General features: G+C 36.5%; 1 protein-coding gene across 1 annotated transcript; it reads left to right on the top strand.

Moving 5' to 3' along the window:
• Positions 1-4080: 4080 nt before the first annotated feature.
• On the top strand, positions 4081-8556 carry LOC104236094 (uncharacterized). Its single transcript, XM_009789958.2, has 5 exons — positions 4081-4509; positions 6281-6358; positions 6450-6534; positions 7802-7890; positions 8255-8556. Exons 1-5 carry the CDS (start codon positions 4201-4203, stop codon positions 8396-8398), a joined length of 705 nt encoding a protein of 234 aa, XP_009788260.1. The 5' UTR covers positions 4081-4200; the 3' UTR covers positions 8399-8556.
• The last annotated feature ends 14696 nt before the right edge of the window (positions 8557-23252 follow it).

Here is a 23252-nt window from a genome sequence, read left to right as displayed (position 1 = left end):
TGCTCATATATATATATATATATATATAAGCATGGGGATTGATGAATAAAGTAAAGGAAAGTTGGCACTTTGCAATATGGCATTGTGGATTTTTCAACGGTCCATGATTGGTGAAGACTTTCTTTGTTGGTTCTCTTTCTTGGTTTAATTATTTGGTGTTCGAAATTTACTAGCTCTATTAATCTAGATCTAAGTTAACAATAATACAGTATACACTACGGTATATGTGAATCAAGATTGATGTTTTCGTATATTCATAAGAGGAGATCACACGAAAACGTAACGGATTCTTGTGTTTCTGCAGGCGACTAGGCGTATATATGTAGAGATTTTGGGTTTAATATCAATATTTTTATCAGCATATCCAACAACAACAACAAACCCAATAGTTTTCCATAAGTAGGGTCTGAAGAGGGTAATATGTACGTAGCTTTACCCCTCCCCTGAAAGGACAGAAGGTTTTATCAGTATATCCAATAAATTTAAATGTAGTGCTTCGTGTTTTTTTTTGGGGGGGGGGGGGGTTTGGGGGGAGGGAAGGAAGTGTGTGAGTTGTTGTAACCAGGAAAAAGAGATTTTGCTTGTAGTTAATCTTTCCGATTAGAATTCATATAGGAAATTCTTATAAAATGAGCAGATTTATTGGATTGGTTTATTAATAGTATTCCTTTTCTTTTTATTCTGCACCATTGATTCCCCTATTATTACTGAGGAACAATGGAACAATTCCTTTATATTTATAGAGAGTGTAAGATTTCGTAATTTATTTTTAAAAAAATTCAGATTATCTGTTTTCGATTTCACGTGTCATGCTATCATTCGATTATTCATTAAAAACTAATTCTAGCATATATAATTATATAGTTAACATTACGAATTCATATCTAATATTTATTAAAATTTTAATAAAATATATTTCGTGTTGAAAATTATAGATTCAGAGTAACTCGTAGCCATTGAATTCGTAGCCAAAAGAGTACATCCGCCTCTCAGGTGTATCTCTTTCCCATGCACTTTTGACTTTATGCACGACAGTCAGAAGCTGCCGCTGGTTTTTCACATTGGAGTGATTAGTTTCCGGGGCTGTGCAAAGTCTTTATTGGGTCGGTAGGATACGGTATTTAGATATTTCGGTTCGATATTTTCGGTATTAGGTTTCTTAAAATTCTATATCAATATCGTACCAAATTAAATTTGATATGATTCGGTTTTTCTCTTTTCGATTTCGGTTTATTCAGTTCGGTAACTTCGATTTATTCGATTTGAATACTAATTAGTGCACAGAGCTATAAACTCTAATATTCTTAATTAAAGTACTCAAAAATACAAAACTGAAAATGTTTGTTGACAAAAAATTTGTCCAAAACTAGCAAATATCAACCCAAATAGAGAAAATTATACATAAAAAATATTTGATCATTAGAAATGTCATGTTACTTGTTTAGAGTTAATTGATGAACTTAAAGAATACAGAAAATTAAAATTTTAGATTTTTTATATTTATGTTATAATTGATAATATATGTTTTGTGTAATATACTATATATATTTCGGTACAGTATCGGTATTTCGGTATTTTATTTTAAAATACCAAATACCATACCTAATACTATTTTTTTAAAAACTTAAACCAAATACCATACTAAATTTCAAAATATCGTATACCAAATACCAAAATTTTTGGTTTCGGTACGGTAATCCGGTATTTACCTAATTATGCACGGCCCTAGCCTTCATGCTTTGTGAAATGTGAAAATCGAAGTTCAAGTTAAAACAAAATGTTCCTTTGATAGTGTTTGACTGGACGAATTTTAAGAGAAAAATAATAATTTTTATACAAAAATTTATACACAATATTAAGAATATTTTTAAGATATTTCTTTTTGTAATAGAATTGAAAAGAAAAAAAGGATGCAAAAATTAAATAATTTCTAAATATATAAAGAGCTTGATCAAAGAAATAAGGAGGAAAAATCGCTAAACAAATTTAAAGAACTTCTTTCTTTTTTTAAGCTAACCATGGTTTATATTTTAAAAAACAAATGAACATTCTTAAACACACACAAAAAAAAATCAAAATCATTTCTCTTGAAATAAAGGCTGGATAGCCTAGTAGACCATTGTACTTATTCTTGTTAGACATTTCAATCCTCCTACTTCATTTATTTTCATCCAAATACTTTAAGTTGATCAAAATCTATATTTTAAACCCCTCTGACCGTGTGTGTATCTCACTCGCTTGACGTGGATGACACATCATATTCCACGTCTTTTTTTATATTATATCTACTAAAAATATTTATTATATATTATTTTCATAAAGAAAAAGAAAAAGAAAATTAATACATCCATCTCATCTCCCTTCTCTCAAATTAGGGCTGGCTTGTGCTTAGCAATGCACAGATTTTTCTTTCTTATCTGTCTCATATCCCTTCTTCCTTCTCTGTCTCATATTCCGTCGATAAATAATTATTTAGGTATTTTTAATTAGGTTCTTGGCCACTTTTAAAGGATCTTCAGGGACTGTTTTTTTTTTGAGGGGGGAGGGGGTGTTTTGTTGGGGGGGGGGGGAGAGAAGAAGAAGAGGAAAAACGAAAAAGGCGCTGTCAATGATGAACCGCTTAGCATACTAGCAAAAATGGTACTGTTCTTAGGCTGTTGATTTCTGGTGGCAACACTTGGTAACCTTCAATACCTTGTTCTTGATAATACACTGTCACTTGACTTGCATAACAGTAAACCCAAATACCTTGGTTAGAACTTTTGCTGTGACTTTGAAGTTTATTTGTGCATTTTCAGGTCCACCAATTCCTTGGCCTAAAGCTGGAACAGAGAAGTCATTGAGGATAATTCGTGGCTGGTGAAGGCGAAGAAGAAAAGTGTACAGGAAAAAGGGAGATGAGGGTGGGGGGTAGGGGTGGAAGAAGAAGATGCGTAAAAAATGTCTCTTTGTGTTTTTCTTTTTCTTTTTTTAAACTTATTTTATCTTATCTTTTTATTTTATTTTTCATTTTATTGATTTTTTTCTCTTTATTTTAATTATTTCTTCTTCAAAATCTTCATATGCATGCTCCTTGGTCGCGTGAATTACACACATTTTGTCCAGCTCAATTATTTTGTTGTCACATGTGTTTGGTCAACGTTCAAAGAGGTTTAAAATATAAATTTTAAATAAGTTTCTGGATGAAAAAAAGTGAAGTAGGAGGACCGACATGACAAAGTGGCGCAACTACATGTGCCATTTAGGGCATTCTACCTGAAATAAACTCTATATTATCAACATTTAAAAGTTGTATTTTAAAAAGAAAAAAAAAACTCTAAGTGATTTGTTCCTAATTTGGTAAATAGAGTTTGTTGCGCTAGTGGGCGATAGTAAATATCTTGTTAATTAAAGTGTGCACCATGTAATAGGCATGCACTTATCGATTTTCACTATGAATTGCTGTAGTGCCACTTGCGATTTTCATTGCAATAAATAAATAAATAAATAAATAGAATAAATGACATTTATTCGATGTGGATGCGGAGCCTGAATTTCAAATTCATGAGTTCGAGATTTTAATGTTTTTAAATTACTGGGTTATGCATTAAAAAAATTGTACATCAGTAAATTTTTGTCTTTTTTAAAGACAAATACAAGACTTGAACTAAAGTTATGGAGTTCTGCCGAACGCGTAAATAACACTCTGGCTCAGCCCATGTGGATGCTGATGTGTTATACATAACATCTTTTTACTGTTGCCATGTCAGTTATTCTGCTGCCACATAAGCATGAACAATAGTCAAAAGTGTTAATTAATGTTGTAGTGTTAAAATAAGAATTTAAAGACAAATACAAGACTTGAACTAAAGTTATTGAGTTCTGCCAAACGCGTAAATAACACTCTGGCTCCGTCCATGTGGATGCTGATGTGTTATACATAACGTCTTTTTACTGTTACCACGTCAGTTATTCTGCGGTCACATAAGCATGATCAATAGTCAAAAGTGTTAATTAATGTGTAGTGTTAAAATAAGAAATTTCCAAGTAGCCCACTTTAAAACTATGAGCAAGTTTAGGGGAGGGGACGTTAGGCCATTTGCGCAAAAACAATTGAAGTTAGAAAAATAAGAGAAATGTGTGTGACAAAAATAAAAAAGTAAAATAAAACATTTTCTAATCCAAACGCGCCATAGTACAGAACTGAACGAGTTGAGGGCAATGGCGGAAGCACTAACCGAGCTGGAAAAAATCCAGACCCGAATCCTCCAACGGATAACAAATCTAGAGCTATCTCTAGAAACTTCCTATAATAATTCCTCCTCCGCCACCGCAAATTCTTCTCTCTCCGCCGCCACCGCCGCCGCTACAACCACCGAAGGCCGCCTTTCGAGCATTCTCGTCGCCAATGGCGTTAGAGATTTCAGCTTCAAGCGCGTCCCCTCTGATTACTACGATTGGCCTCTCGAAGCTCGTCGTGACGTTCTCGGTGCTGCATCCATTCATCATCTCTGCAAAAGCATTGTTCTGGTACCTCCTATCTACCTCCTCATGTCTTATATACGCTGTTACTACTTTTTATTACTCCCTCCGTCCCAAAAAGAATGGTATAATTTGAATATCGAGAGTAAAATGAATTGCCTTCGATCGCGACTCTTTTATATGTTTTTAAATATTTTGAGTGGTTAATTATTTTGACTTGTAGTACTGTTTTCAAATATGTAAAATTTATTTCAAAAAAAGTTAAAAATAAAAAGCATCATAAAATCTTTCAGTGCAAAGCAGGATATATGATGTACTCAATTCAAACTAGTACTCCCTTGGTTTCACTTTATATATAAGGCGTTTGACGTAGTTTAAGATACTCATTTTAACTTAGGCTCTCTGTTCCAATTTATGTGACATAGTGACTTTTGAAATTTGTGATAACATATCACAACATTTGTTTCGATATAGAACTTTTGAAACTTGTAGCAGTAATATTTGTGGTGCTATAAAAGAATTATTAAAGGTCAAATGGGAAGTGTAAAGTTAATCATTTCTAACTATAGAAGTGTTTGTAATTCTATTTGGATTCACTGGTATGGAAATAGTGGCACATAAACTGGAAAGGAGAGGAGGGAGTATGCATTTTGGTAGCTCTTTTTGATAGTATATAATAGTTGACAAGTTAGCTTGTCCAGAAAAAAACCACATCAAAGTTTATTATTTGAGTAGCTTAATGGATTTGAATTTTTGAAGCTGTGAAAGTTGGAGGGAATGAAATTTTGTCAAATATTTATGAAGATCCAAAATGAAAACAGTGTCATATAAAATGAAGCAGAGAGAGTACTTTTAATATACTTAGTCTAAACAACTTTTCTATAACTTGAATAGCAAAAGCTTGAGACATCAATTCTCTGGTATTGATGACATGGTATTGTAAGATTGAGATGAGGGTAACCTTATTTAAGAAGATACGAAATTTATTTAGGGAATTTTAAAAAAGGTGTTAATACACAATGGAGTGAAATCCTTTGTTGATAAACATAAGTATGAGACCTTTTGCGATGTATAATAAAGGTACTTGGGAACCTAAGTTTAAGTGAATGAATTTGGAGAGTATGATATTTGATTTATGTTTTTTGATAAGTAAAATGTACTTTTGGTTCAGCAACATATGAGAAAGTTTCCCCTCACTTCTATGAGAAACATAAACGACAGTAGAGAATACTGAATTGAGGAACAAAAAGGCCTTATAATCTTACCACCCCTAAGAGCAAGAAAAAAAAACATGAACATGAGATGGAAGGTATGAACAAACAGATAAAGAAGAACCTTATACGGCTTCATGTGACTGAAAAATCCAACTTTGCTTGTCATAACAATGAGCCTATGATTAGGAAGCTTATACTTGGCCACAATTATTATCAATATCTTAAAATTTTGAATTAAATTTGAACTGAAATGGCCAAAAACCAGAGAACTCATTATCCCCTTGTTAAAATGTGATAATTTGGGTTATTGTTCATGGTCCTCTTGTCTTTCTTGTTTCCTTGTGAACATGTGAGAAACAGCAAAAATATCTCAAACAAAATCTCATCATACCTTTGCAGATCTATGCATGAAATTTTGGTGTTGAAAATGCTTATGATATTGGGTGCTCATTTTCTTCTGTTTTTTGTGAATTGGTGTGTGTATCTGTGAGGGTGAGATTGGGGGATATGTAGATAATGGATGCTCCTTAACTTTGAATCATCTCAGTGTCTCTATGGATGGGGTTCTTTTCTATCTTAGTCAAATCCTGTCTGCTCAAATGCAGGTTAATACTCAAGCCCCATCTAATATTACTGATTGTAGTGATCGTAACAATTCAAAGTACTACGTCGTTGTTGTACAGGTAACTATTATACAATTTTATTTGGGTTTTGGGGTCTAGGAACAGTAGCTACCACTAACATAATGTGCTTCTTATATGTTCTTAATTGCAGTATACTGCTCGATTCAATGCTGAGACTGTGAAGAATTTTCTGTACACTCTCAATGATGGCAAAATAGCCAAAAAGAAATTCAACAGTAAGTTCCATCTCTAAGTCACTCAATACATTCATTATGCCTAACCGTTAAAGTGATCAGGATGAGAATTCAATAGAGAAATATGCAGCTTTGAGAATCTTCGCCGTGCCTGAAAATATTTAACTAGAAGTTTTATTTTGATTATACTACGGAAAGACTTTGCTGAAATTGAATGGTGTGGATTAGCTATGGCAACTTTTGATATATCAATCAATGAATCAACTATGCCTTGATCTTAGTTGGGCTTGGCTAAAGTAATCATCTCTATCCATTCCCCTCTATTTAGGCGGTTTTTGATGTAAATATGAACAAAATCAATAGCTATAATTGAACAAGCATGTTTATATTGCACAAGTTTATTGACTAAAGTGCATGTTTACGACTCTTATTGAGTATAAAGAAGCAATGTTTTGTGTTCTTCGGGCCAGTCACATATTTTAGAAGGTTCTAATTCCACTTTAACCTTGCAGCTTGAGAGAAAGATTGGGAGATAGAAATGAGGTCCTCTTTTTGGCATGTTATTCTCTGCGTATTTAATGGTCAAATATGAAAAGAGTGGGATACTGCTAAGTGTATGTGTGGCACACTTCATGTGGTTGTTTTGTGGGAAATAATTTATTCATGGCGGATGAATTTAGCAATCTTTTTGTCATATATGTTATTATGATATGAGTTTTTCATTTGGACCTTAGTGTATTATGGAGCGCAAGTGATGGGAGTAAGAATTGTCAGGCATTGCCTCTCAGTATTTGCAGCTCATTGACTGATTGTTTCCTAAAAGCATGAAATTCAGGAACAAATTGTTATTCTAATGTTTGTATGTATGTCTAAAGGATCTCAAGATGGAAATTTGTGTTGTGCTTCTTTATGTGATTAGTTTACTTTAACCTGCCAGATAAACTGTCATGAAGTTCCGTGTTCTCATCCGAGTTATGCTCTCTCAACAACTCTAAGGTAGATAATTTACTAGAATCACAGTAAACACGTTAACAGTTATTCAGCCATTGGATTCTAAGGGAAAGTGGAAAAACTCATTTGCTTAGAGAACATCCAGCAACGGACTGAAGTTATGAGGCCCAGAGACTTTATTTGTGCGCTCTGCTGTTTACTTTTTATTGTGTATTTTGGTCACTAATATACTGTAACCATAATTTTGTTGGAAGCCTGTACAGCCGTATGCTTCAAGGTTTTGAGTTGTGCCCATATTTGGTGTCACATTATGTTGGCCGCTTCATGTAGAATAATTTCAGCTATCAACTTTTTGCAGTGAGGCTTGCTCCTGAGGAGACATCAGGAAAACTGACTGGTTATGAACACAATGGAGTTACATGTGTTGGCATGAAAACGGATATACCGGTATTCATTCTCTCTGTACTGTTTAAGGATAGTGTAGGTAATGGTACCTAGGTTATTTTTTGCTATTTTGTAGTTTAATTTTTGAAATGTACTTAGGGATGGCAATTTAGTGGGTGAAGTTCATGGGTTCGGCATTCTAGTCCGTTTAAATTATTGGGTTCTGAATTAATAATTTGTACATATTCAATAGATTTTTCAAGACAAATACAGACTTTTGAACCAAAGCTACTGGGTTTGGCCAAATCCGTAAGCAAAGAGCTAGTTCCGCCCTTATGTGCATTACACATCACTGCATACTAGAGAGTAGAGAGTGACCTTCCTGTCCATTGTGGTACTACTTTGTAACTCATACTAATTTTACCAGGTGATTTTGGATGAAGCAATCACAAAGCTCAACCCTGACTACTTCTGGTTAGGAGGTGGTGAGATTGATCTTAAACTGGGGATGAGGACATCAGAATTCATCAAGTCTGTCAAACCATTTATTGTCAACTGTAGCGGTGCTTAAACTGATCCCATTTTCACTAAGTTAGTACTAACTGATCTCTTTCTCTATTGGTTAAGCTCTTTAAATTTGTCATGCAATGGACAATTTACCATTTGTTTGCTGGATATAGTAGATTATGTAGTTTTATTCAAGCAAACAAAGGGTTATTCTGAAGTATATATCAAGGGAGAGAATCTGCACTAGTTAGAAAACGGGTGGCAATTTGACCCCAAACCTATTTAACTCGCCCAAGATTGTGTAGTCCATCTTGACCCAGCCCGTCGCAGTCATGTAATTTTCCATTAATAACTCAAAAACTTCAATAAATTGATCAGTTGCCACGTATTTTAGATATCCAAGTGACATGCAAAGCTGCGTGTACACTTCCTTGGCTTGAATTACTCAAGTTCTTTAGCAAACAAGAAAGTAAAAGTCTGAGATGAACATTTAAATGAAAAATTACCAGACAACTTGGGTTCTGGAATTGCCAAAAGGGGTCCTAGTCTTTTGGCATTTTCACTAGGCACTTTGTTAATTGAAGGGAATGGGAACCTTGGAGCAACGGTAAAGTTGTCTTCGTGTGATTTCTAGGTCACGGGTTCGAGCTGTGGAACCAGCCACTAATATTGCATTAGGGCAGGCTGTCTACATCACTCCATAGGGATCCGACCCTTCCTCGGACCTTGCATGAATACGGGATGTTCTGTGCACCGGGCTGTCCCATAGACGAGAAGAAGAAATTAATTAAGCAAGCAACCTTGATAATGAACCTCTAAAATTGTTCTTCAGCAGATCTGGTCCTCTCCAAGCTTGTACTCAAACCAATGTGTATAAACTAGAATAAGTTGATTATTCTATCTCTCAGTCTTCATTACTCTATCTCTCAGTCTTGTTTTCTACTCTGTCTCTTGCAATTTTAAAACCCAATGAAGCAGACAAAAGGAGTAGTAAAGATAGAAGAGATTTGGGGTTTTATCCTTTTCTTTTCTTCTTCTTGGGAATTACTCTATCTATACATGTCAAAGCAATGGTCAAGATCAGTCTCATTCTTTTCTTATCCTATTTTTTTCTTCTTTATATTGTATAAGAATTTTACTCATACATCAATATGGTAAAGATTCTTTGCACTATTAGTATACTTTAACTTGTTACAACAGATAAATTATCTTATTTTCCTGGAAACTGATCTCGTTTTTTATGAAAGATTACCTAAGTAGTTATCTTTTATGTATCTATAGAAGTTAAACTCAGACACATATACATGCCATTCTATCCAGGTGGATATTCAAGATTTAAGGTTTATGGTTTCAAGTTAATATATAATAGCAATTGGGTTCACAATTAAATATTTATGAATTTTTAGTAGAGTTTTTAATAAATATATAAGGTCTGAGCAAAAACTACGCAATAACTACTGAATTCATATGAACCTACATGTGATACTGTAGACCCAACCCTGATTCTGGTGGAAATGATACCAGGTAGCTACTCTAAAGGGATGCTATTTAGAAATTCGTCAGTGCATCCTGAGTTTCAGTTTTTTCAGTTCAAATTTTCAGGACAAAAATATTATAAATTATTCGGAAGTTAAGATAACTAAAGACAAAATAAATACTGGGTAATCTCTAAATAGCATCCGTAAGAATGACTATTTGTGCACTTGCCCCTGATTCTGCCACCTTATCTCCTGAGATGGAAGCTAAGATTATCCAAAATAAATCCGACCCGGTCATAGTTATTAGTTTTGGTTTGTAGTGTTATAATTTTATAATATAATCATCATGATATATATAATTGAAGAATGGAAAGTTAGAGATAACACTTGGCCTCTAGAGTGTAGATTATTTACCTGTAAACAGGGGCGGATCTACCATGTAAAACATGGTTCACGTGAACCCGTGGTCCTCGGGTTAAAGTATAGATATGATGTACATAATTTGGCAAAAATAGATATATATATTTGATGCAACCCATGGTCAAAAGAGACCAAATGATACACTGGTTTTGATCTCTTATATCCAATAACCTAAGGTCAGGGGATCAAATCCCCTTTAATTTTTTTTTAAAAAAGTAATAGTGCACCCATCCTCCGAAAATCCTAGATCCGCCTCTGCCTGTAAAGGGAAAGGACATTTTAATATGGAGTAAAGTTTAAGGCAATACGGAGATACAAGTAGGTCATACGTTTTCAAAATGTTATTCTACGGAATAGTATTTTTCTTTTATTGGTTTTTGGTCTATATAATCTCTATCTCTATGTATATTATATATATAAAGGAGGGCATAGAAAAGATGACATGGCACCTCTCTTAAGCCAAGAAAAATATTTATCTTTTTTCTCCTTTTTCTAACTTTTTCTCCCTCATTCTTTTCATTAAATTAATGAATGAATTCATGTGAAATTCGTTCAACTTAAAAAGCCAAAAAGCCAAAAAACACAAGATTTAAGAAATAAACCGTTTATCTGTTTCTTATTAAGCGCTTGTTTGGATGGTTGTTACACATCGTTTCATAATGTATCGTATCGTATTGTATTGTATTGTACTGTATCGTTTGATGAATACAATGTTTGGATAGATTGTATCGTTTGCCGTTGTTTCATGATATCATGCACTAGCAATATGAAGAATAAATTTGTAATATTATAAAGATAAATTATGATACGGGGTAAACTTATTATATAAAAAGGTAGGGTAAATGATAAAATAAAATAATTTAATAATAGTGAAGGGTGAGATGAGAGAAAAAGACAAGATAACGATGCAACCACACCAAATCGGTCGTTACATAAAGTGACACATTTCGTCCTTACATAACGACTGATTTAATGATACGATACAATAAAATTTAAGTAACAACCAAAACAAACATTGTATTTAAAGTAACAATACGATATGATACAATGAGTAACAACCATCCAAACAAGCTGTAAACGGCTTTTCAATTTCCTCAGTTTTAAAGGTAAAAACTTTCGTGGATTAAAGAGAATGCATGCAGAGCCAAATATCTTACACACCATTAGGATTTCATAACCTACAGTACATTATAAATTATATATGAAGGTAACAATCACTCCTAATTTGGGGTTATTTCAATATATGGCTTAAATGTGAGTTCTTTGTTAGTATGCTTTAAATTAAAGTTTGTACAAATTGTTTGGATTAAATAATTCCCCATTATCTCATATTCCCATTTACTTTGAGTGCTCGCATTGTATAGGAATTACTAAGAGGATATAATATGGAGGTAAATAGTTATGTTCTCAAAGTTTTCTATTTTGGCATTTACCAATTGTAACAATTGTTAGTTTGGTAAAACCATGAAAAAACGTTTCATTAGTAGAAATTGATCATTTTCTTTTATAGCCATTAATTATTTAGTTATATTTCTTCGCACGGTAAAATTTACTAGTACATCAAGAAAGGCGACTTTCTACGAGCTACTGTGTACACCTTTAGGTACTTACTGACTCGATTAATTCAATTCGCCTCGTGTATGATTCATAAAAGGGAAAGAGTGCTCTACCAAGAATTTCTGCATTCCCAAAGCACAAAACCGAGATAACCCTTTAGTTAAAGGTAGAAGAATCAAATAATGAACCCACCATACATGCAATATCAAGTTCGACATTGTTAATACAGATGTACACGGTATATATAAATTTAATAATGCATAACCTAGCGGTATTTTAATTTGGTTTTACATAATCTTATCTAGATATTGTTGATCATATATTCTTGTCGACATTCAATCTCTTATGGAGTAATATATTGATACATAGATTCTCACATAATTTATGTCGATATTAGTAATGCAAAATGAAAATAGCACTACAAATCAAAAGCTACATTAATTATCCATTTATGTTTTATCTGTCACATGCCTAATTTCTTTTATTAGTTTTCTCACATCTCACGCCAAGAGAAAAGTGTTTTAAGTTTTCGTTGATGACTTGGTATTTGAACCTCCTTTTGGTTCTTTTAACTTCGTCTCTTTTTGTGCTATCATTCTTTAATTTCCCTTTTTTTTCTAAACGAAGGAAAACAAAATTAAAGAAACTTTGTTTTAATAGTATCCTTCTTTCTCCATTTAAAGATTTGATTTATAACAAGGAGATGCAACTAATGCTACAAACGCTTTTCTTGCGTTATCCAACATAATAATTGGATTGGAAAAAGAAAGAAAAAAAAAAGATCAACCCACAAACCACAACAACAATAACAACAACCCAGTATAATCTCACTTAGTGGGGTCCGGGGAGGGTAGTGTGTACGCAGACCTTACCCCTACCCTGAGATAGAGAGGCTGTTTCCAAATAGACCCCCGACATTCTTCCCTCCAAGAACTTCCCACCTTGCTCTTGGGGAGACTCGAACTCACGACCTCACAAACCAAATGGAACAAATGAGTAGGAATAAGGCAAATAGAGGCAGCTTTAGAATTTAATTTTGATGGATTTAATATTTAAGGTCTTTATTACTGAATAATTAGTACTTTTTAAAGTTATGAATACTGAATTAATATTTATTGTTTTACATATATATATTCTACGCTCTATATCGAAAATATCGGATTCATTTGAACTTATTGCACAAAAACTAGATATGCCTCTGTATAGTATATGTATTCGCATTCATTGGCTTAATTTGCATTCAATTATGCATATAAAATATATACTTATGTTAAGTTTCAGTCATTGGTGCTGGAAAAAAATGTGAATACAATGGTATCTGATCACTGCCAAGAGGCCTCGCAAGATAGTTGGAATTCCTCCACCACTTAACCAAAATTTTCGAGTTTAAACTTTGGTAATGAAAAACTACATGGTAGGAAAAGTTTTATGTCTTAGTAGCCTAATGCGAATCTGAAGTAGTCGAACCAATGAGCTTCATATAATGGAGGGTTGTTAATATGAAGTGCCATATCGGTATCTTTTTTGTTGGACTTTTTTGTATAGCTAGGAATGGGAAAATAAGTGTGCTAAAAAACAATGAATTTAGCAAGAATTGTATGATTACATTTTTTTTTTTGTTTATATGTCCCCTTCGGTATAATGATGCCAATTATATATGGCAATAAATAATTAGACGATGAAGTGCGAGCAAAAAAAAGTATAGGAAGAAGTCGAATTTTCAACCATTAACATTATTTGATCAAAAAATATAGATCTTAGTTCAAGTAATTAAATTTATACAAATAATGACTAATATCATCTAACAAAAATATCCTTAGATGAGGGTTTTAAAGAAGCAATAATTATCGTGTGGATCTGGTCCGACAGTGGCAATAATATATAATAAATGTTCTAGAAATTACGAGCAATAATGTAGCATTCAATAATAATGAACAGCAATAAATTCATTTAAGTAAATAGAAGGAGTGATTTACCCAATAAAGAATGGAATAAGTGGATCTTTTTTTCTGACAAAGGAGAGTGATAGACAATCCCTTGAATATTCGAATTATTCTTGGATCTGGTGGAAAAGTATAAACGAGAATCTTAGTGAAAATATGATGTTTGTATCTTAGCTAGTGAAATCTTCTTCAAGTCAAAGTGTGTGCTTTTACGAAGGAGTTTCACGTGTCCCATATCATTGTCTCTTTTCCTATTTATATGGGACATCTTCTTAGGAAAACCTAGTAGTACAAGTCTAGAGAATATCCATTAGAATATTCTCTTTAATGTCCTATCTTAAAAACTAGCTGTTACAGCTCTGTTAACAGTCCTCGACCTCGTCTTCGACCATTGTTGATACCTCGACTACGGCTCTCGTGAATATTCGGCCATGGACTTTACTGCTTCTTGGGACATTTAGACAAACGACGACTTGGGAGCTCTTCCCTTAATACTCTCTTGGCTCAAATATTCTAAAGATATATTTTGACCCATACAGTTAGTCCCTCCGCTTATTGAAGCCGACTTCAATGAGCGGATTTTGTTTGTTATGGTCGAAACAATCGAGTGAGTTGTGCAGGTTGTGGGATCATGGCGAACATGCAACGTGGCCCTATGCGGGCCGCTCATTTCAAATGCTTTGATTTTTCTGGTCGATTCGTTGGGTTTATGTTGTCCACAAATTAGGATGACATCATGACGCATATTCCTGATGCATTGCTTCATTTCGCGTGTAACCCTGATTGATCCTGCCACTTCGGTTCCGGTGCCAGTAATGATGAACTGTTTTCGGTCCTGGTGCCAAGATCCTTATAAATAGAGATATTTGGGTGTGGTTTTGAAGTTTTAAGTTTTCTATTGTTTCGAACCCTATATTACTCTCTTGCTATTTCCTTGCTTTAAATCTCTCCTCTTTGTTCCAATTATTTGTATTGCTCTTAGTTATTCATCGCTCGATACTTCTCTTTCTTTTTCTTTCAAAACATGTCTAACATGCCTTCTGAGTCTAGTGAGGGAAGTGATGTAATCCATTTGGCGATGGTGTCCCCCCCCCCCCACGGGGAGAATGCTCCTGCCATTGCCGAGGACGGAAGCTTCCCGTTGGTAGAGGAGATAATTCTTCGCAATCCTGATACTAGATCTGATTTCTCCAAATCACCGGATTCTGACTCTGGAGTCTTTCGATAAGTGATGACGGAGAAGGAATTGGGAGAGCTTAAGGCCAAGTTCTGCCTTCCCGGTCACATCGAATTAACCCCGGCTGGGTGGGATGCGGTGCAAGTCCACCGTTCAGGGTACTAAACCTTCTACGCCTATCCCTTACAAGTCGGTTACACTCTCACTCTCCTTCCGTTGGCAAAGGAATTATGTCGCTATTACAACATTTGCCCAGCTCAGCGTACACCGTACGTTTATAAGCTTAAACAGATGCTCACCAAATTATCTGAGCTAGCCGAGGTCGAACTGACTCTTTGAAATTTAATATATCTATTCGCCCCTAGCTTTTATAGGTGGACGATATTAAAGCTTCGCTACCGGGGAGGCAAGTGATTGGAAGTGAAGATGGATGATAAATCTAACCACCAATTCTGGCCCAACTTCTTCTTCGTCAGAACTGAGGAAGTGGTGGACAACGTCGACGATTTTCTTGAGGTTTGGAATTGTACTCGTAAGTACCTAATTCCTTTGTATGTAGTTATCTAATTTTTCTACCATTATTGATCGTGGGCTTTGACCTCTTGTCTTTTTCTCATGTAGCCAAGACTTCGCCTTCTTCTTTGGTCCAAGACATTTTTGACTGGGTTGGTCGGCTCCTCCCTCACATCGTAGGGATCCGTGAGTGGTCTGTGTCACACCTCCTTTTTCCGCACCCGGGAGGGCGCAAAGGAGTTTTTCCAATTAAAAGACAATCGAAACAGGATTGGTTTGTTTATTTCAGAGTCGTCACTTGGGAGATTTAGGGTGTCCCGAGTCACCAATTTTAATCCTGAATCGAGGAAAAGAATGACTCCATATTACAGTCTGCGTACCAGAAATCTAGATAAGGAATTCTGTTAACCCGGGAGAAGGTGTTAGGCATTCCCGAGTTCCGTGGTTCTAGCACGGTCGCTCAACTGTTATATTCGGCTTGATTATCTGATTTTATACAAATGTGAACTTATGTGCCAATTTTATCTTTTAACCGCTTTTATCATTCACTGTTATTTTTATAGGACTTGCAACGTCGTGAAAACATATCTCGAACCACGTTACATCAATGCACCCGTGGTTATTGACATATCTCGACTCGGTTGAGATTTGGATTTGGGTCACATAAATGTACACCCGAATTTAGGGAGATAACATTATTAAAGGCGCGCCTAAAGCAACTAGCGCATTATTATTTTGGGGTAGGGCCGTGAAATTTGCTACACGGCCCGTCCCGGAATCTAAGTATTTAATACATATATTTTGTGAGGGCCCCGCAATTTGTCCCTTTTATTTGGCGAGGCTCGCCTCATTTTATTTTATTTTTTTTATTATTATTTATTTTTATTTTTATATTTTAAAAGGATGCCATTTTCACGCCTTTAACAATACTAAACCTTACGGCTTCTTTACAACTAAAATCTCATAACTTGTCAAGATTTAATAAAATGAGTCTAGTGAATGGGTGTTTCGGAAGTGGTAACAACAAGTACTAATGCTAATTTTAGTCCGAACGAACTAAGCAACGAACCACGAACAAATTAACGTCAAACTTGTGTCATAGAACAACTAGCCCAACTTAATTAAATGACATCAAATAAACAAGAATAACACAACGCAAGATGAACAAAAATGCATACGGTGAAAACATGAGCAGAGAATTATCATACGATTTTCTATATTGCATCTTCGAACATTTAACGTAACATTTCCTTATCTAATACTTGAGGTTTACTAACCTTTGAACCTCGACAACCTCAGAACGACAAACACGATCCCGACGGAACTCAAGTCGGACCTCTCTGAACGAAGAACAACGACAGAACCTCGGACAACACCTCGACGTACCGGACCTCGACGAACCAAAGATGACCTCGATGGAAATAGAAAGCTCGGACCCAACTGTCAACAACCAGGGATTGTTGGTAGCTGCTGTATTTTTCGGCGCAGCACCTGGTGCGTGAAGCTGCAGCAGGAGGGGTCGTTTGGGCAGTTGAAGAAGAAGACGATAGGATCTTTCTCTTCAGGTGGTTTTAGGCGATGGGGAAGGTGACGAGGTGGAGGGAGCTGGGCGACAGTGGTCGTGGGACGGAGAGAGAGCTGGTCGAGGGTGGTTGCTGGTGGGTTTGGACGTGGGGGAGCAGCTGTGGGGGGTCGTTTGAGCAGTTGACGGAGTGGTGCGACTGGGTTTTTCGTCGAAGGTTGGTGGTTATGGCGTTTGGGTTTTCTGGTTTTGTTTGGTGGTCGTGAGGCAGCTGGTGGGTAGTTTAGTTGACGAGGAGGGTGAGGCTGGTTATGGCGATGCAGCAGCACGTCGGTTTGGGTGGAGCTGGAGCTTGCAGCGGGCGGCAATGGTGGTTGACGACGGGCCTGTTTAGTGGTCTGTTTGGTGCTGGTGTTTGGGTGGTGGTGTTCGCTGGTTGTTTGGTCGTTGGTTGGACAGTGACGACGAGGGGGGAGCTGGCGGTTGACGGTGGTTTTGGGGTTGTTGATGGAGGTGGAACGATGGTGGCGATGGAGGAATCCGGACTGGTTTCAATGGAGGGAGCGTTAGGGTTTTGTTCTTCTCCTCCTTGGAGAAGATGAAGGAACAGTGCTTTTGTTCAAAATCTTCCAAGTCCAAAATTTCAAATCCTTTTTTGTTTTTGTTTTTCACAGTAGGGTTTTTCGTTGGTTCCTTTAGGAAAAGGAAGAAGATGATCGAACAGTGCTCTCTCCAAAAATCTTTTCCAAAATTCCCCCCATTTCAAAATCCTTGTCCGTGTATTAATTAGCCTTTTGCCAAGAAAAATGAGCCCCACGCGTGGTGGGGTTCAAGGCTTATGTCCCCCACGCGTGGTGGGGTTCCCCATGTGTCGTGTTCCGTCCGTGTTCCCCACGCGTGGTGGACTCGGATTATTATGGGCTAGGTCCGAAAATTAGGCCTAAAAGCGGGTAAGTTAAAACCCAAATATTATTCTTTTGCCCGGACCCGATTAAGAACACGACGTTGTTCAACCAATCCTATGTAAGTAAAATAGCTACTAAAATAAGACTAATTATTTAAAACTATATTATTATTTTCTTAATATTTTTTCGAGATTAAAATAGCTACAAAAATATTAACAAAACTATTTTTTGTAGTTTTTGTTTTTTATATAAAGATATAATATAAAGTAATATTCTTGTATTTTTTCAAAATTATAATGACTACAAAACATTGATAGAATTATATTTTTTTGTAATTTTCGAATTTATATAAAGTACCAAAATAAAGTACAATGTTTTTGTATTTTTTCAAATTTATGAGAAATACATAAACTAAAATTTATATATATATTTTTGTAATTTTCTCTTTCGCGGCGAAATAAAGTAAAATAGTTAAAATAGCTATATTAGACCCAATTTCACATATTCACGCTAAAAATGTGAAAATTCTTGGGGAGGGTCAAAAATCCGGTGTCTACAGCTGCCCATCTTTGACTGGAAACACGAAGAGTTTTCCGACAAAGAACGACTAGACATGTTTTTGACCCGACCATTATTTGGACGGACTATACTAAGGAAAGGGAGGGAATGCGACCGAGCCCTGGTATCTGAGCTGCCTACATATCCTTGGTTATACAGGAATCAGGCCACGTGTAGTTCGGAAATGAGAGAGATGGTAAAGTGTACCGAGGTGAAGAGCCGATCGAGGTGCCGTTCCGTTGAGGTTCCGATCCGCGGTCCTGTCATTACATCAAAAATGAAAACTGAAAAAGACTAACTAAGCCTATCAGCTACTAGTTACAAGGATTCCTATCTTTAAGTCTTCTGAAACTTGGTCTTGAGTCTTGAATGGTGCTTCATACAGACTTTGGATTTGAACCTTGATACTTGCTAGTTGTAGGCGCTAGTTCTTGAGCAGACCACATTTGTTCTCCACTTCCGTATTTTTCTCTCTTTTTTTCTTTTCTTGTTTTTTTTTTCTTTTTGTTGTGTCCAGCTTTTGTTGACCATCTCAGAATGTTGACTCGCATTCTTGAGGCGAGCTTCTGCTATTTATAACTTGGTTGAATGCTGGGGATTTTAGCTGTAGCCTTCTGCTTCCCGGTGCTGGAGATTTTTATTGTTTCCTGCTAGGGATTCCTGTTGTAACCTTCTACCTTCCGGTGGGGTTACTGATTTCCAAAATCTGCAGTATAAGACTAAAAGTATTCCTCTTGTTATACAGGTGGGCGCCTGAAATATGAATTGTAAAGACTGAAAAGTATTCCTCTCGTTATACAGGTGGGCGCCTGGTAAGAAATGTAAGGACTGAAAAGTATTCCTCTCGTTATACAGGTGGGCGCCTGGTAAGAAATGTAGAGACTGAAAAGTATTTCTCTCGTTATACAGGTGGGCGCCTAACTTTAGGAAAATTAAACATTGATAATCTAAAAAAAATGACTCTGTTTTTTTCATTTTCAAATTCAAACGTTTTTTTTTCTTTTCAAATTATCCTAGGAGAAAATTCGTCGGACTAGGGTTTTTTTTTTAGCATCTTAGGAGAAAGATTCGTCAGACTAAGATTTTGATCCTAGGAGAAGGTTCGTTAGACTAGGTCTCTATCTTAGGAGAAAAATTCATCAGACTAGGTCTTTTTTTTGGTATCTTAGGAGAAAGATTCATCAGACTAAGATTTTGATCCTAGGAGAAGGTTCATCAGACTAGGTCTCTATCTTAGGAGAAAAATTCGTCAGACTAAGATTTTGATCCTAGGAGAAGGTTCATCGGACTAGGTCTTGTTTTTTTGTATCTTAGGAGAAAGATTCATCATACTAAGATTTTGATCCTAGGAGAAGGTTCGTCAGACTAGGTCTCTATCTTAGGAGAAAAATTCGTCAGACTAAGATTTTGATCCTAGGAGAAGGTTCATCGGACTAGGTCTTGTTTTTTGTACCTTAGGAGAAAGATTCATCAGACTAAGATTTTGATCCTAGGAGAAAGTTCATCAGACTAGGTCTCTATCTTAGGAGAAAAATTTGTCAGACTAAGATTTTGATCCTAGGAGAAGGTTCATCGGACTAGGTCTTGTTTTTTTGTTACCTTAGGAGAAGGTTCATCGGACTAGGTCTTGTTTTTTTGTACCTTAGGAGAAAAATTCATCAGACTAAGATTTTGATCCTAGGAGAAGGTTCATCAGACTAGGTCTCTATCTTAGGAGAAAAATTCGTTAGACTAAGATTTTGATCCTAGGAGAAGGTTCGTCAGACTAGGTCTCTATCTTAGGAGAAAAATTCATCAGACTAAGATTTTGATCCTAGGAGAAGGTTCGTCAGACTAGGTTTTTTTTTTTTTTTTTGTAACAACAACTTAGGAGGAAATGCATCTCCTATGGGTAAAATAAACTTAGGAGGAAATGCATCTCCTATGGGTAAAATAAACTTAGGAGGAAATGCATCTCCTGTCACACCTCCTTTTTCCGCACCCGCGAGGGTGCAAGGGAGTTTTTCCAATTAAAGGACAATCGAAACGGGATTGGTTTATTTATTTCAGAGTCGCCACTTGGGAGATTTAGGGTGTCCCAAGTCACCAATTTTAATCCCGAATCGAGGAAAAGAATGACTCCATATTACAGTCTGCGTACCAGAAATCCGGATAAGGAATTTTGTTAACCCGGGAGAAGGTGTTAGGCATTCCCGAGTTCCGTGGTTCTAGCACGGTCGCTCAACTGTTATATTCGGCTTGATTATCTGATTTTATACAAATGTGAACTTATGTGCCAATTTTATCTTTTAACCACTTTTATCATTCACTGTTATTTTTATAGGACTTGCAACGTCGTGAAAACATATCTCGAACCACGTTACATTAATGCACCCATGGTTATTGACATATCTCGACTCGGTAGAGATTTGGATTTGGGTCACATAAATGTGCACCCGAATTAAGGAGAATAAATTATTAAGACGCGCCTAAAGAAACTAACGTATTGTTATTTTGGGGAAGGCCGTAAAATTTGCTACACGGCCTGTCCCGGATTCTAAGTATTTTAATATATATGCATTTAGAGGGCCCCGAAGCTTCTAGATTTTTTGTTTGTCGAGGCTCGTCTCATTTTATTATTAAAAGGAATTTACAACGTCATGGAAATGCATCTCGGGCCACGCCACAATCAATGTGCCCGTGACTAGAGACATATTTCGACTCCGTTGAGATTTGGATTTGGGTCACATAAATGTGCACCCGAGTTTAGGGAGATAACATTATTAAAGGCGCGCCTAAAGCAACTAGAGCATTATTATTTTGGGGTAGGGCCGTGAAATTTGTTTAACGGCCCGTCACGAATTCTAATTATTTTAATATATACATTTAGAGGGCCCCGTAGCTCGTGCATTTTTTCGAGGCTCGTCTCATTTTATTTATTAAAGGCAAGCCTAAAAGCAATTATGATTTCCTACCCATGACGTCATCTGAAGTTAAACGAAAACAACGATTCTAATAAGTAATAATATCCATGGTAAAAATGAAAAAAAACGATTCAACCAAGACGACTCACAAACCATTTATATGTTCTCACATTTACTTTAAGCATGCAATAACTATCCATAAAATAAACATTTTTAACACAACAACAAAAAATTGCATTGTTGACATTCATCAATACTCTCATTCCCCTTGAACTATAATATACGAAATGAACGAAATGAAACAAAGGATGAAGAACAATAACCTTTGAACTTCGACAACCTCAAAACGACAAACACGACCCCGATGGGACTCAAGCCGGACCTCTCTAAACGAAGAACAATGACGGAACCTCGGACAAACACCTCGACGTACCGGACCTCGACGAACCAAAGACGACCTCGATGGAAATAGAAAGCTCGGACCCACAGCTGTCAACAACCAGGGACTGTTTGGTTGCTGCTGTATTTTTCCGGCGCAGCACTTGGTATGTGAAGCTGCAGCATGAGGGGTCGTTTGGGCAGTTGACGATGGTTAACGGGGGTGGTGTTTAGTGGTGTTGTTTGGACGAGAGGAGTAGGGACTCGTAGGGTTTTGGGTGGTTTGTTGACGGTGGTGATGGAGGAGGCAGAAGCGAGTAACAATGGTGGTTTCACGGTGGGAAGGTGACGGAGGGAGATGGAGACTGGTCTGACCACGGAGCTGAAGCAGTAGCGGCTTGGAGGAGTTGCTGCCCTCTAAAGTGCAACGGAAAAGGGTGGTCGACGGGTTTTGGTTACGACGGAAAACAGTGACGGGCCTGCTTGGTGGTGGTTCCGGCGTCGTTGGGGCGAAGGGTCTGGTTTTTCCGGTGGTTGACGATGGAGGAGTTGGGTTGGGTGCTGGTAACGGGCAGTAGGGTTTTGGGTGTTTGTTGATGGGTAGGTGTTTGGGCGGCGGCGATGGCTGGTTGTGATGGAGTTTGGGGAGGAGACGGGGTGGTCGTTTGGTGGTGGCGACGAGCAGTGGTCGACGAATGGGCTGGTGGTTATGGTCGTTTGAACAGTTGTTTGCTGGCGGTTCAGGTTGGTCGTGGGTAGGGGAGCTGAGGTTGCGACGATGATCGTGGGACGGAGAGGGAGCTGGGCGATGACCGGGGATGCGAAGGGGGCTGTTCGGACAGTGGTTTGGGTGAGGGTTTTTGGACTGGTTTTTGCCTTTTGAGTAGTAGGGTTTTTCGTTCCCTTTCTTGAGGAAGAAGACGGAGGAACAGTGCCAACCCCTCCAAAATTTTCAAAAGTCCTCCCTTTTTCAAATCCTTGTCCGTGTATTAATGCCCATTTGTCCAGAAAAATGAGCCCCACGCGTGGTGGGGTTCGAGACTTGTGTCCCCCACGCGTGGTGGGGTTCCCCATGTGTCACGGACTCGGTTTATTATGGGCTAGGTCCGAAAATTAGGCCTAAAACCGGGTAATTTGAACCCGAATATTATTCTTTTGCCCGGATCCGAGAATAAGAACACGACGTTGCTTAACTAATAACTACCAAAATAAGACTAATATTTAAACAAAATTATATCTTTTTAAGTATATTTTTCAAGATTTAAAATAGCTACAAAATATTAATAAAACTATTTTTTTGTAATTTTCGTTTTTTAATAAAGACAAAATATAAAGTAATATTTTTTGTATTTTTCCAAAATTAAAATAACTACAAACATTAATAGAATTATATTTTTTTGTAATTTTTGAATTTATATAAAGTACCAAAATAAAGTACAATTTTTGTATTTTTCAAGTTTATGAGAAATACATTAACTAAAATTTATATATGTATTTTTGTGAATTTTTTTCTTTTTGCAACGAAATAAAGTAAAATAGTTAAAATAGCTATACTTGACCCAAT

The sequence above is a fragment of the Nicotiana sylvestris genome, chromosome 12 (genome assembly GCF_000393655.2).
Source record: "Nicotiana sylvestris chromosome 12, ASM39365v2, whole genome shotgun sequence".
In the NCBI taxonomy this organism is placed as follows: Eukaryota; Viridiplantae; Streptophyta; class Magnoliopsida; order Solanales; family Solanaceae; genus Nicotiana; species Nicotiana sylvestris.
The sequence above is the reverse complement of the archived record's forward strand: the minus strand, read 5'-3'. Positions and strand labels throughout refer to the sequence as shown.